The sequence below is a fragment of the Akebia trifoliata genome, chromosome 5 (assembly GCF_017979445.1).
Source record: "Akebia trifoliata isolate Shusen 1 chromosome 5, ASM1797944v1, whole genome shotgun sequence".
Taxonomy (NCBI): domain Eukaryota; kingdom Viridiplantae; phylum Streptophyta; class Magnoliopsida; order Ranunculales; family Lardizabalaceae; genus Akebia; species Akebia trifoliata.
Genome location: NC_141379.1, coordinates 23,788,157 through 23,802,715, shown reverse-complemented (window position 1 = coordinate 23,802,715; position 14,559 = coordinate 23,788,157). Strand labels below are relative to the sequence as shown.

General features: G+C 34.5%; 2 protein-coding genes across 2 annotated transcripts; both read left to right on the top strand.

The window, feature by feature from the left end:
* Window positions 1–351: 351 nt before the first annotated feature.
* Window positions 352–3,534, top strand: LOC147401691 (S-locus lectin protein kinase family protein). Its single transcript, XM_086443061.1, has one exon. The coding sequence runs from the start codon at window positions 596–598 to the stop codon at window positions 3,242–3,244; it is 2,649 nt and encodes an 882-aa protein (XP_086299187.1). The 5' UTR covers window positions 352–595; the 3' UTR covers window positions 3,245–3,534.
* A 7,138-nt stretch (window positions 3,535–10,672) lies between these two features.
* On the top strand, window positions 10,673–13,589 carry LOC147401690 (uncharacterized). Its single transcript, XM_086443059.1, has 4 exons — window positions 10,673–10,828; window positions 12,913–13,016; window positions 13,114–13,249; window positions 13,338–13,589. Exons 1-4 carry the CDS (start codon window positions 10,810–10,812, stop codon window positions 13,370–13,372), a joined length of 294 nt encoding a protein of 97 aa, XP_086299185.1. The 5' UTR covers window positions 10,673–10,809; the 3' UTR covers window positions 13,373–13,589.
* Window positions 13,590–14,559: the final 970 nt, after the last annotated feature.

Here is a 14,559-nt window from a genome sequence, read left to right as displayed (position 1 = left end):
AAAATAGATGAGGTCAAACAAGCATGTCATCTTAATATGAACTAAAATCCAGTGAAATTGTCTTAAACGCCCTTTCACACTTAATAAACAAAATAAAAAAGTCAACTTGATTGTAAATTTCTAGCCATTGATCTCAGAATACTTTTTTCATCAAAATTCCAAGATGAGAAATTCTCTATCCAACCCAATCAAGCTTACTTTTTCTCAAAGTAACCCCACCAAAAAGATAGATCATGTGTTCTTCCAAGGTTAACGAACTTGACACGTGGCAAAAATAATCCCAAGTAGTGTAACCTTAAACAACTTATGGAGTACATAATCAGTATACACAGCTGAACTCTCTACATCACCAATTAAGACGTTATGAAGTCGGTGAGAAGAACTTGCCTTCTCCAGTCAACGCTAACCCAGAAGAACAAAATAAAAATTGCTTCTTAATGGCTCAAAATCAAAATCAATATCAGAATCAGAATCAAAATCTTTCTTCTTCAACCACCCTTCTTCTTCCCAATCTCTCTCTCTCTCTCTCTCTCTCTCTCTCTCTCTCTCTCTCTCTCTCTCTCTTCTTCTTCTTCTTCTTCTTCTTCCCTTCTACATGGGATCTAAACTCATCTTATCCTTCACCTTCTTAACCCTCTTAACCTACGCACTCCTCCTTCATCCATCCTTTTCTGCTCCCCTCAACACAGAGTTCATCTACCCAAACTTCACCGCCTCGAGATTCCAATTCATCAACAACGCAGGCGCTTTCTTATCCTCTCTTAATGGAAACTTCATAGCCACTATCCTCAACCCCGTGAAGCAGCAGAACACCTACTTCTACGTCTCCATCATCCACGTGCCATCCAATCAGATCATCTGGTCCGCTAATCGCAATGCCCCAATCTCTGATTCAGCTAAGTTGACTCTAACAATCAAAGGTATTACCATCTCTGACGATAACGGAAACCTCGTATGGACAACTCCATCGTTAAATTCGACCGTTAGAGCGTTACAACTTAAGGAGACAGGTAATCTAGTTTTACTTGATCAATCAAATGTGTCTCTTTGGGAGAGTTTCGATCATCCAACGGACACAATTGTGATTGGTCAGAGGTTTCCCATCGGGGCTTCGCTGTCCAGTGCTGTATCAGAAACTAACCTATCGACCGGAGCTTTTCAATTTTCGATTACTGATAGAGATGCGATTTTGCAATGGAATGGACTCACGTATTGGAAACTATCGATGGAAGCGATGGCATATCGGAATACGAATTATCCGGTGGGTTATATGGAGATGAACTCTACCGGACTTTATTTGTTTGCCGGTGGTAATGGTGTCGTTGGATTGGTTGTCGTATTTCAGGTAATACTCGATGGATCAGATTTTCAAATTGCAAAATTGGATTCTGGTGGGAGGTTTAGGATTAGTAGTTCTGATAAATTGTTTCAGAAAATTAGTTGGCCCAGTCATGATTGTCAAATTCCGAACTTTTGTGATACAATTGGGTTGTGTTCCGACATCGCTGGATCAAATTCAGGCACAGGCACTTGTTCATGCCCATCGGGCTTCCGCAATGGTCCCAATTCAAAAGGTTGCTTACCCCCCAATTCTAATTATCTTCCATCTGCTTGTAATTCTACTAACAATGGTAATCAACCCAATTTGTCAGAGATTTCGTTTATGGTTCTTGCCCCTGGTATCGATTACTTCGCTAATTATTTCTCAACACCGGATACTTACAGTGATACTTTCTCTGCTTGTGAGAATCGTTGCTTCAAGAATTGTTCTTGTTTGGGTTTTTTCTATGATAATTCTTCTGCTTCTTGTTTTCTTATCAAGAACCAATTGGGGTCGGTTAGGCTCAACACTCGAATTCCGAACGATCGATTAGGCTATATTAAAATTCCAATATCACCAAATGATAACACAATCGATGGTAAACAAGCACGTAATTTTCCGCTAGCGGCTCTTATTTTGTTACCTTCGACTGGATTCTTTCTCGTGTTCGCACTTTCAGTTATTGGGTTCATTTGCTGGAGAAGACGGAGACTCGAGAAAATGAAAATTGTAAAATTAGGTCGAGATGGATCAAATTCTTCGATGGAGCTTGATGTGTTTTCAATCCCTGGCTTACCTGTTAGATTTGATTACGAAGAGCTTAGGGAGGCAACAAATAATTTTGAGACCCATATCGGGTCTGGTGGATTTGGTGCCGTTTACAAGGGCATTCTCCCTGACAAGACGTTGGTGGCGGTGAAGAAGATAAACAATTTAGGTGTTCAAGGGAAGAAAGAATTCTGCACAGAGATCGCGGTTATTGGTAACATTCACCATGTCAACTTGGTGAAACTTAGAGGGTTTTGTGCCCAAGGCCGGCAACGACTGCTTGTGTACGAGTTCATGAACCTTGGATCGTTAGACCGAACACTCTTCGGATCAGGACCGGTCATAGAATGGCAAGAACGGGTTGAAATAGGATTAGGAACGGCACGTGGACTTGCTTACTTGCATAGTGGATGTGAACACAAGATCATTCATTGTGATGTAAAACCGGAGAACATTCTCTTGCATGACCATTTCCAAGTGAAGATTTCAGATTTCGGGTTGTCGAAGCTTTTGAGCCCTGAGCAGTCCAGCCACTTTACCACAATGAGAGGCACTCGTGGCTACCTTGCACCTGAGTGGTTAACAAGCTCTGCAATCTCAGATAAGACCGATGTTTACAGCTATGGAATGGTACTATTAGAAATTGTGAGCGGAAGAAAGAACTGTTCGATGAGAACACAAAACCCTAGCAATGAAGAAGATGGTAGTGAAGGTGGTGGTAGATCATTGTTATCGTCGGGGTCACCACGATTCGGTTATTTTCCTCAATTTGCGTTAGAGATGCATGAAGAAAGAAGGTATTTGGAACTCGTGGACCCAAGGCTTGAGGGGCGAGTGACGAGTGAAGAGGTCGAGAAACTTGTGCGAGTAGCCTTGTGTTGCGTTCACGAAGAGCCAAGTTTGAGACCAAGCATGGTGAATGTAGTGGGTATGTTGGAAGGTGGGATCCCATTAGGGGAGCCAAGGGTCGATGCATTGAATTTCTTACGATTCTATGGGCGGAGATTCACTGAGGCCTCTGTAATTGAAGGATCTAAAGCAGATAATGAGTTCATGATGTTTCCACGGGCAAATGCTTCCTCAACGACCACCACGACTGGTTCACACACCTCTCTTTCTTACATCTCATCGCAGCAAATCTCCGGTCCAAGGTAGTCATGAAAAATCAGTATCATTGCAGCGGATTGTAACTGTTAATTGTGAGTTAACGCGAAACCCATGAAAGTTTGCGTAATTTAAGAGTTCAAATCTTTGTATAAGGGGCTTTGTTAAATATGTTCCGGCTAAGCCTCAATTGTGAATTTTTTTTATTGTAAAATGAATCTTCTTTTATTTTTTTGTTATTGTTCTACATTTGTTTAAATCAATGTTTTAAGAACTGAACCAACAATCGGACAGAAAATCTGTTAAATTGGTCAGACTGCTTTCAGACCCTGGTTCAATTTTGTTTTGGAGTGATTTACATTTATTACAGAATTTTGGGAACATGCTTCATTTATTACTGGCTTTTTCATTGAACATTTTCTGACTAATTTAATAGCAAATTTCTTTTCTTGGATCTTTGATCTTTAGCTCTCTGTTATTATCTAAGCAGTGGAGATCACAGTTCAATATTTGTTGGGAAACAGTTTTATTTGTTTAATTCATGTGCCCTAGACTTTCGAGTGTTGGAAGCTCTCAACTTCCCTACTAATTTACATGTGGTTTGGTTTTCGATTATCTAATTCGATTTTCTGTGTTTGTTTTATGATAATTTGAGATAAATTCAGTTCTTGAATATTATTGACTAGTGCCTTGGAGATCTGTTGTTTGCTCTTTTTTGAATAGTTATTCGTCGTTAGATTGGGTTTGGTGATGGATTTTGTTAACAAAGTGTGATATTCGTAAGCAGTATAAATCTTTAAATTTCTTATCTTCTTCCTTTATTTTCTCTGATTAAGGAAAGATTGTAGTATAGATCTTTATTTTTTATATTCATTATCGATGATCTTTATGTTTCATTTTGCAATTTCCTTTAACTTTTTTCGTCTTTATTTTTATTTTCCCATTTTCATTTGATCGATTTCAGGTAAGATCCATTATTATTGAAAACCCATCTAAAACTATCCATGTGTTTATTCTATGATCTTATTTGTTCATTTGTAGTTGGATAACAAGCATTTTGATTAATCGAAATTTAATCAAAAAGTGGAAGACGACAACGACGACGAAGAAAATAGAAGCTAAAGAGGAAGCCAAGCAACAACGACAGCTTTTTGATCCCTCAAGTATGCTTGAAGTGAAATTCTCGAGAAATCTAATTGAAGAATTAATTTCTGGAGGTATCTATCTATATTTGTAAGATTGGCAGCTTGGAAATTTCTTCATCTATGGTAACATTACTCAGATAATTTAAGTCATTTTGGTTTTCACTTACAAATACAAATCTCTTCATGTTTCATGTTTTTGCAGATTGCTTCGATTAAGAGAAAGTGGTAATGTGACATAAGAAAAACAAAGCATGCAATGGTCAACATGTCGATCACTTATATAGTTATTAATCGACTATGAAATATTATTAGGCCAAATGACAAAATCACCAATCAAGTTGAATGAATATGCATGGACCTACCTATTGGGTTATTGGGTCTAAAAAGTATTCTCCAAGATATTAGACATCGAGCTTTTTATGTTAAGAAATGGTGCGGATTTGAGCGATGTGTTGATCTTCGTGCACAATGCTTACGGTAGTTTATAATAGATCTAAGGGGGTGTTTGCTTCGGATTTTTGAATTCAATGAATCATTTAATCCAGATTATCTATCTTATTTTTTGTAAAAAAAAAAAAAATGTTGTCGAGTAGCTTATCCCTATCCTCAAATGCAATCCATTCATGGAGATTCTGCAAATCATTTTTAAATACAAAAATTTGAATTACATCTTCCAGCAATAATACTTATAAATAAAAATAAAAATAAAAAATTAAAAGCAAGAATAATTATAATAGCTGTTGATATAAAAATAAAAATTATAAAATCAATGTAACTCTTTGCCTAATTTAATCAAACTTCTCAATCTTGGAATTTTCTTAAGAGTCGTACTAGAGTGACCTCAAGATTAGACCTCATAACGCACATCTTGACGTGAAAGTTTATGGGAGTCATAGATGCTTTTTCTTAAATCTCGAGGAAAGGATTCGAGGAAAAGCATCTACAGTTCCCATACACATTCACGTTAGGGAGTGAATGTAAGGTCCAATCTTAACTTGAGGTCACTTCAGTATTATTCTTTTCTTAAATACTAATAGAAAATGATCTAAATGCCCTCATTTTCCATCTCTAGGATGATATTTTCATCTTCGACCTTTATATATGCAATTAAGTAAATGTTTTATTAAATTCTTTATTTCTCAAGTAGTGTTATCCAAATGAGATATTGATTTTGGATTGTAATATTATTGTTTGAAATCTTATAACCAAAGAAGTTTCTAGTTTAGGAAGTTAATTAGTTTCTATACTCTGATTATGACAATCCATAGTCATGAATTAAGTTTTACAATCCGAACCCAACTTTTGTTTATATTAATTTGAACTGTGAAGGGCAAATAATTTTAGGAAGTTTTATTTTGGGGTGTGATATTACCACAACTTATGAATAAACATAACTATTGTTGTATCATACCATGTAATAAAATCATTGCACGTCAATTTTTAGTATGTATAAGTACTTGGTTTTTAGAATAGGGTCAGGATCCCTTGACTCCTAAGATTGATTAATTATGGGATTGATACCAAATCAATCTTGATCGAATTTGAACCCCATCCATGACAAAGATTGTGTCAATGGATACCTATTTAACCAAAACGGAATCGCAAACCAATTAGAGTCAGTTCTAAAATTGAATTGAATCGATAAGAGCAGAAACCGCTAGGTTGTATCCGACAAGTATTCAAAATCAATTTATTTGCCATTTCTTTTTATACTATAACGGAAGATGATTTAAGGTATTATTTTATTTCAAAGTTAATTCATGTTGTAGACACTCAATTTGAATGGGCTCCCTGCAAAAACTTCCCCAAAAAAATGTTAAAATTAAAATGGGTTTAAAAGCCTAAATCTTAAAAAATGCTTTTTTTATTTTAAATAAAAGCCTAAGGCCTCTTTGTTTGGCCCATGGGCTAAGAATAGGTCATTTCCCACCATAAATCTTCACATTCATCGTCTCATGTCTTAAGTCAACTCAATCCTACACTTACCCTAGGTTAATCAAGTTCAACCCAACCTCTAAGCCCAATGGACCTAAACTAATCCTAATGCAACCCAACTTAAACTACTATCCAATCCTAAGCCCAAACCCCTACTCAAGTCCAAGATCATACCTTTGATCACAACTAATCACCACAAAGATCAATGATCATAAAAAATGAACAGTTGTCACTACCACAACCCATCTTCTTAATCCTATCTACCCAACCTCCTCATCATTCTCAAATAGTTAACCAACCCACACCCATGTGATAACTTACCCCCCATCATTCTCTCTAAACCTTTATCACAAGCCATCCTCACACATGTTCTCCTTAATCAATTCACCTAACACACACACCCCCACACCTCTTTTGACACTTGTTACCACTTCATCGACCCTCCCAAAATATCAACAACCACCTCTCTTACATAATCTTTCTTCTAACTAAAACCCATACCCTTTAACCCCACCTAATACTCAACTCATATAGGTTGAAAGATCCAATTCATTTGCACCACTTTTCAGATATACCCCTCTTTTAACCTTAAATTATAAACACCTCATCTACAAGTCTCAAATCATTTCCCTCCACTTCATACTTTCATCCCATTCTATCTTTAAAAATCATCTCAAAATCCTATAAACCCCCTCTCTCTTATAAAACCCTCAAGACTTGAACCCTTATCAAGCTTCAACTTTCATCTTTCCCAATTTTAGGAAAAAAAAAAAAAAACCTTCTCAACTTACTACTTCAATCCACTCAATTTTCAACACAAAAAGTCTATCAACCTTCAAGCTCTACACTACAAGCTACTCAAGTCAAGACAAACAAAAATACAAAAATACAAAAATACAAAAAAAAAATCAAAGAAGAAAATGTATGAACAAGATAGAGTAAGGATAAAAAATAATAATAATAATAATAATACGTTTTCCCCTTTTCTTCTTTCCATTTTTTTTTTCTTTTCTATCTCTTCCCCTCTTCCTTTATTTTTAGTTTTAGAACAACCTTAAGATGTAATGGATACCTTCCCTTACTTCTGGTAGATTGGGTTTCGACTCAATCGAAAAGGTAGGGGTTAAAGACATTTTCAAAATAATATTTCTTAAAAAATCTTTACACCCTTGCACCAACTACAAAATATTTTGAGACTAATGGTTTTGGGGCCTTTTCTTATTTAAATGAGTTCTTGACCTAAGAGTCTACAATTTTCAAAATGTTCTTAAAGGCATGGATCATAGAAAGGGCTCTTCCTTAATAAGGAAGCCTTCATTGGTTTAAGTTAAAATCGAAGTTCCTCGCAATCGAGGGTACAAAAATCCAAATTTTCTAACTTTTTTATTCATTTATCGAAATATGACCAAATCTAAAATTACCACCTATGGTGGAGGGAATAGGGTGCCTAACGATGAACCCCCTTATCTAGATCTTAGGTCGATTAATACATTTACTCGTACAAAAGTCACTAATAAAAAATTAATTTTCAAAATTATTTTCTAGGTATCCATTCATACATTTTTCTAAAAAAGAATAGTAAAAACTCATAATCCAAGTAGTAGATATCTTCAAACTTGAAAATCTTGTGTCTACAACTTGGAGACTACACTAGGGACATTAGTGGGTTTGATTTTTTTTCAATTCAATCATTTGTCAAACTAAAATATGTGTTTTCATTTCTTTGTTTTTTTCTCATTTTCTAATGTTCTTATGTTTCATGTTCATTTTACTTTATTTTGTAAAGAATGATTGTAATATTTATTTACTTGTTGCATTTATTTTTGGACAACCTAATGTGTAAGGATCAATACACTTTTCAAAATGCACACACGCTTTACAATCTCTTACATAACCATCACCTCCCTTGTTAAAAATTAACCCAAAATGTTAGTACTTTCAAGTCCCAAAGATCGTTATTTTGAGTGGCGGGGAAGAAAAAATCCATCCCATTCACCAACCTAAAACGTGGACACTTTAATGTACATTAAGGTTTGAAGAATGAATATTCGAAAATTACCCATGAACATGCATGCATTGAACACCAAGGTTTTCAAAATCAAGTGCTTATCAATCCCACACTTATGTTATTGTAATTTCGAAAGCCCACGAAGACAAGTTCGTAAATCCCGTAAGGAGCTCACGAAGGCAAGTTGTATGGTCCTAGGCATTTTTTTTTTTCGTTTTCCTTATACCCCTAGGTAAAAGGGGAAAGTCAATTTTTTTAAAGTATGCTTATCATAAAAATATATATGTTTTTCTTGTCTCAAACCAAGAACCAGAGGCAATGTCCTCTACAATTCAAAAAACAAAAGCCCAAAAATAAGGCAATGCCCAAAATAGACAGCATAAGCAATGCTGCTTAGTAGAAAATGTTCTAGTCCATGTATAAAACACGAAGTTAAGAAGTATTATTGAGTTCATATTTCATATACAAACTTAAGAAATGTTTAATATTATTCTGTAGATAATATATTGATTTTTTAAAAAGATTTTTTTATTATTATAATAATTTGAAATATATATATATATATATATATATATATTTTAGGATAATGCTAAAGTAATATTGTGGGAGAAAATTTCTGACGTGGATGTATGTCATAATCGTAGATGCTTTTCATCTTAATGAAAAACATTTATGATTATCTTACTTCAGTGCAACTCATCTTTTTTATCATTCAAATCTTAAGATTTGAAATATATATATATATATATGGAAATGTTCAACACCCTATGCTTTACCCTACACTTTAACAAACGTGTTTTGTCCTATATGGGTTAGAAGTTTTGGAATGGGCTGATTTTTGGTGAAGATGATCTCTATGATTAGAAGATCATCCTCACCAAAAATCAGCCCATTCCGAAATTTTTAGCCCCATGTTTACAAGTTGAAAAATCGTGGACTGTCCATTTTTTGTAAACCATTTTTTATGGGGTTAGAAGTTTTGGAATGGGCTGATTTTTTGTGAGAATGATCTCCTCACCATAGAGATCATCCTCACCAAAAATCAGCTTATTCCAAAACTTCTAACCCATGTAGGACAAAACACGTTTGTTAAGTGTAGCGTAAAGCTTAGGGTGGCGAACGGGATATATATATATGTATATATGGGTCGGGTTCCGTAGACCCCCATTACGACACACCGTTTTGTCTTATATGGGCAAAAATGTTTGGAATGGGCTGATTTTTTGTGAGGATGATCTCTAGGGTGAGGAGATCATCCTTGCCAAAAATTAGCTCATTATGAAACTTCTAGCCCCATGTTTACAAGTTGAAAAATTTTAGACCGTCCAATTTTTGTAAATCAATTTTGATGGGGTTAGAAGTTTTGGAATGTGATGATTTTTTACCAGGATGATCACAGAGATCATCCTCACAAAAAATCAGCCCATTCCAAACATTTTTGCCCATATAAAACAAACGGTGAGTCGTAATGGGGGTCGTAGGAACCCCATATATATATATATATATGGGTGGCGTTCAATGGCCAACTTTTTGGCAAAACATGAGTTAGAAGTTTTGGAATGGGCTGATTTTTGGTGATGATGATCTCTACGGTGAGGAGATCATCCTCACCAAAAATCAGCCCATTCCAAAACTTCTAACTCATGTTTTGAAAAATGTTTTGCCAAAAAGTTTGCCCTCACAAAAAATCAGCCCATTCCAAAACTTCTAACTCATGTTTTGAAAAATGTTTTGCCAAAAAGTTTGCTAAAAAGTTGGCCCTTGAACGTGACCCTATATATATATATATATATATATATATATATATTATAGGGAAATGTTCAACACCCTATGCTTTACCAAACGTGTTTTATCCTACATGGGTTAGAAGTTTTGGAATAGGCTGATTTTTGGTGAGGATGATCTCTACAATTAGAAGATCCTTCTCATAAAAAATCAGCCTATTCTGAAATTTTTAGCCCCATGTTTACAAGTTCAAAAATCGTGGACTGTCCATTTTTTGTAAATCATTTTTTATGGGGTTAGAAGTTTTGGAATAAGCTGATTTTTGGTGAGGATGATCTCTACCGTAGAGATCATCCTCACCAAAAATCAGCCTATTCCAAAACTTCTAACCCATGTAAGACAAAACATGTAGGGTAAAGCATAGGGTGTTGAACGCGACCCATATACATATATTATGATTTTTAATTCGATAGTATTTATTTTAAAATGCTAATTGAAGTTGAGAAGATATAATGGTTATGATTTTAAATACCTTGGTAACCAAATTGGAACCGATCCATTAACAGATTCCCAATGCTGCACGTTTGAGAATATTATATGATAAGGTCAGAATTCTAATTATACCGAGAGAGTTTATGATAAGATCAGGATTCTCTAATTATCTGAGGAATCTCTAGGAAATGATCTTGCATCGTAAGCGTTAATAGGACACGACTTTTCCTAGAACAAGCCGGCGACTTGTTACAGTGCGAGAGTTATAAAAACCGTAGACAGAGACCCAGAACAGGTGTCTACGCGTAACCATGGCTTACGTCGAGAAAGGTTCTTCTCTGCATCTCTCTTCCTCTGTTCTTTCGATTAAAGCTCGTAATTTTTCTATTAAATTTCTTTACAAAATCGAGATAAAAAAACCTGGATCTGTTAGCGATTATTGTTGGAATTGCTGCTTATCTATAAAACAAAATTTGTTGAATTAGATTCGGAGATTAGGCATTAGGGCTTCGGATTGACTTTATGCTTTTGCGATATTGGTTGTCTCATTGGTGTCACATGAGGATGGATCCCTGTCTTGGCAATAATTTAGGGTTTCATTCAGATTTTTATTTTATTTTATTTTTCTTTCTCTTAGTTTAGTTTAGTGGTGATTCAATTGCAAACTGTTTCTTAAAATTTTGGTTATTGTTTTGAATTATTTCACTGTTGAGAAATTTATATTAGGGATTGCTATTGGTGCATAGATGTTGTTTATAATTATAATTTTGTATTATATTAATTGGTATCTTTTCAGAAAGTATTTAACTTGGCTAAGACTGAGTTGTAGTTTCAGCAACTGTTACACAACATCCATTTTTAAGATGTAAACATAATTACTTTTGCACTTAGCAAGCATCATGGTATTAAATTTTTATGAAATGCTTTCTTTTCCACAAGGATTGATGCAAAATTTAATCAGAAGTTTCGATCTGTATACCATTCCTTTAGAAATCACTATTCATTTCGCAAAATATTTTGGTGAACAGTAAATTTTGACTGAAATAAATACTGTATTTTGACAACAGTGAAAATTTTCTACTCAAATATTATTTTTGAAAATAATATTATAAAATTATTTATAAAAATCACAGAAAAATTATATCCATTTATTAGTGTAAATAAGTTATTATTTTCATGCTCTTTTTTCGTTGTTTCTTGATTGATAGAATGGTGCTACCAAGCTTTCATTTTCCATCACTGTAAGTTGTAATTGAAGGTATACCCAGATTCAACGTATCATATATAATACCAGAGATAAGGGGGTAAAGGAGGAAAGACAATATAGTTGGAAGGGTATTATTGGAAAAGAGCAGGAAGAAGAGGAAAGACAATAAAGTTAGAGGGGGTATTATAGAAAAGGCAGAGAAAAGGAAAAAAATATATATAATTTACAAAATTGAAGAGGCATTCTTGGAAAGGGGTTATAAGAGGGAAAACATTAAAGCTAGGGTATCCTTGGAAGGCAGGAGAAGAGAAAAAGTGATAAAGTTATCCTTGGGATACTTTATATATGTGGGGATAAAGATTGAGCCGAAGGGGAGGGAATAGCTGTAGTGTTTTATTATATAGATTAGTACATACCACTTGCTTATCCAAAAAAACAAGTATAAATAAATTATTAGTAGTTAGGTTTATACTATCTTTTTGTATAATGAGCATTTAACACTTAATATAAGCAATGCATTAGTTGGATATATTAATACATATTTAAAAATTAAATTTTTTAAAAAGTATATAATTATGTGTAAATTTAATACCTAATAGTTTGTTCATTTAAGCAAGTCCTTTATGGATAAAGGTCTATGTAATGGGACATTTTATTCTCAATTCCGTGCAAAATATAATTTTTTTTGACTATCCAACTTTCAAATACTGGCTCAATGCGTAGTTAAATTATGCTAATATTCATCTCCACTCTCCTTGTGGTTCTTTATTATGGTTTCATGACTTATGAATTCATTTTATTGATTTTTATATCATTTCCTATAGTTTCAAAGAAAACTTCCTTAGCATTTCCATCATTTTGCAACTTCCATTATTTTCTTGAAAATTATATTAATTTCCACTGATCGAAATATTTCTACCGTCCTACAAAATATTTCTATTTCTAGGCCAATATGCCCTCCACATGGCACTATCTACAATATATAACCCATGTTTGTGGTATCGGCACTCAAATACTTTATAAACCCATTGAGTTTGAACCTTCAATTTAGAGGGCATTTATTGCTGACCCCAATATGTTGTATAAGGTATAAATGACGATGAAGAAGAATTTAGAGCAAAATAAAGCTATACTTCTACTAGTACTGCCCTCTAGATTTATAGCCAAAAGCGAAATGATTTATTGTTTTGTTTCTTTGTTTACTCAGGTGTTGTGAAATCCAAGCGTTCAATATGGAGGTTGAGCACAATTACTGATTTCTTTTGGGCCATTGTTAACTTCATTGGCGTGTTCTTCACGACAATGTTTTCGGTATATTTGAAATTCCTGGGCCTACATTTCTGATTAACATCATTTTAGATATGAGTATTGGAAGCTCAGTTCATTCCTAATATCTGCCTTGATTCAGATGGAAAAATCAGACGCGTACAAGAAAGGCAAGAAATGGGATGGAGGTGGTCCTGGTGGCCCTGGAAGTGGTCCATATGGAGGTGGGCCACGTGGGCCTCCTCGTGGATTGGATAATGTCCGAGGAATCGATCATAGTAAGTCTACACTTCCTTGTTTGTAGTACCGTCTGGTCCTTTCTTGTTTTAGTTTCATTTAACAAGGGATCCATGTTATAATTTCTAGGTTCTCTTCCTGCGTGTGGCTCCTGCTGTGGTTGAGATGCTGGAGGAAGTACTTCTTACATGTTTGAAATGTTTTCATGTGCTTGTCATTATGTCTATGTCGCAAACACTGGCGTTGGAGGAAACTCCCTTACCTAATGTGGAAATGAATGTTTGGGTATATACACTCTTTCTTGTTCTTGGTTTTCTACTTAAATATATTTCAAGAAAGTAATCCAGCATCTCTAGCAAAGCACGTATATTTTTAACTTCATTTGGCCTTCGCTTCTTTTCATTCATTTTCTGAAATTTGCATAAAATGAAATAGGGACCAGACAAACATTTCATTGTATGGCCCGCTTGTTCATTTTGAACACAGGCAAAGAGAAAGAACTAAACCTTGTTCTTTTACATCATTTAAACACAAAAAGTTCCTGAGTGAAACTGGATGTAACATCAGTTAGGCAGACTGAAGGCTTTTCTTTCATCAATTATTGAAATTTAATTATTTATGTTGATTATTCCTCCTTATATGTCAACATCTTGGTGACTTTCTTGGATGGTCATAGCAATTTAATACCATCTTCTGAATCCACCTTAAGATAATATATTAACCAACTGGACAGACTAACAGACCAAAAACTTGAAATCTGTATTGTCTTTACTATATTATGAGCTACCAGATATGATTTGCTAGGACCACATATCACTTTATACATGTCAAAAGAGTTCAGAAATAACTAAATATTATTCTATGTTCACAAGTTCCATGTAAATAACAAAATTAGGGGAAAGCATGCACAATGTCCATGTTGCCTATAAACAAATCTTTCAGATAAGACTTCAAGGATGACGATAATGGACATTGCTTTCTGACAATATAAAATTCTTAATATTGGAATTGTTGTAGAGATCTTATCAAAGGCTTTCTAATGGTACTATTATTAATTGATACCAGATTTAAAGAGGATATTATAAGGGAACTTAAATGGTCATTATACGGGGATGGAAAGTACATCTTATGAGATGGTGTAAAGAACACTTGGATTTAGAGAAAGAAATGCAATGAAAATATGCTTGACATTGTGATGTCTAATGACCTTTTCATATCAAACATGTAGTTCCAAATTAAAGGGGCTGTGGACATGTATTTACTTTCAAGGGGAACAAATAAAAGCCAGATCATTTTTTTCTTCTAATTAAGAGAAATAAGTGATCAATATGCAAGGTTGCAAAGTTATCCC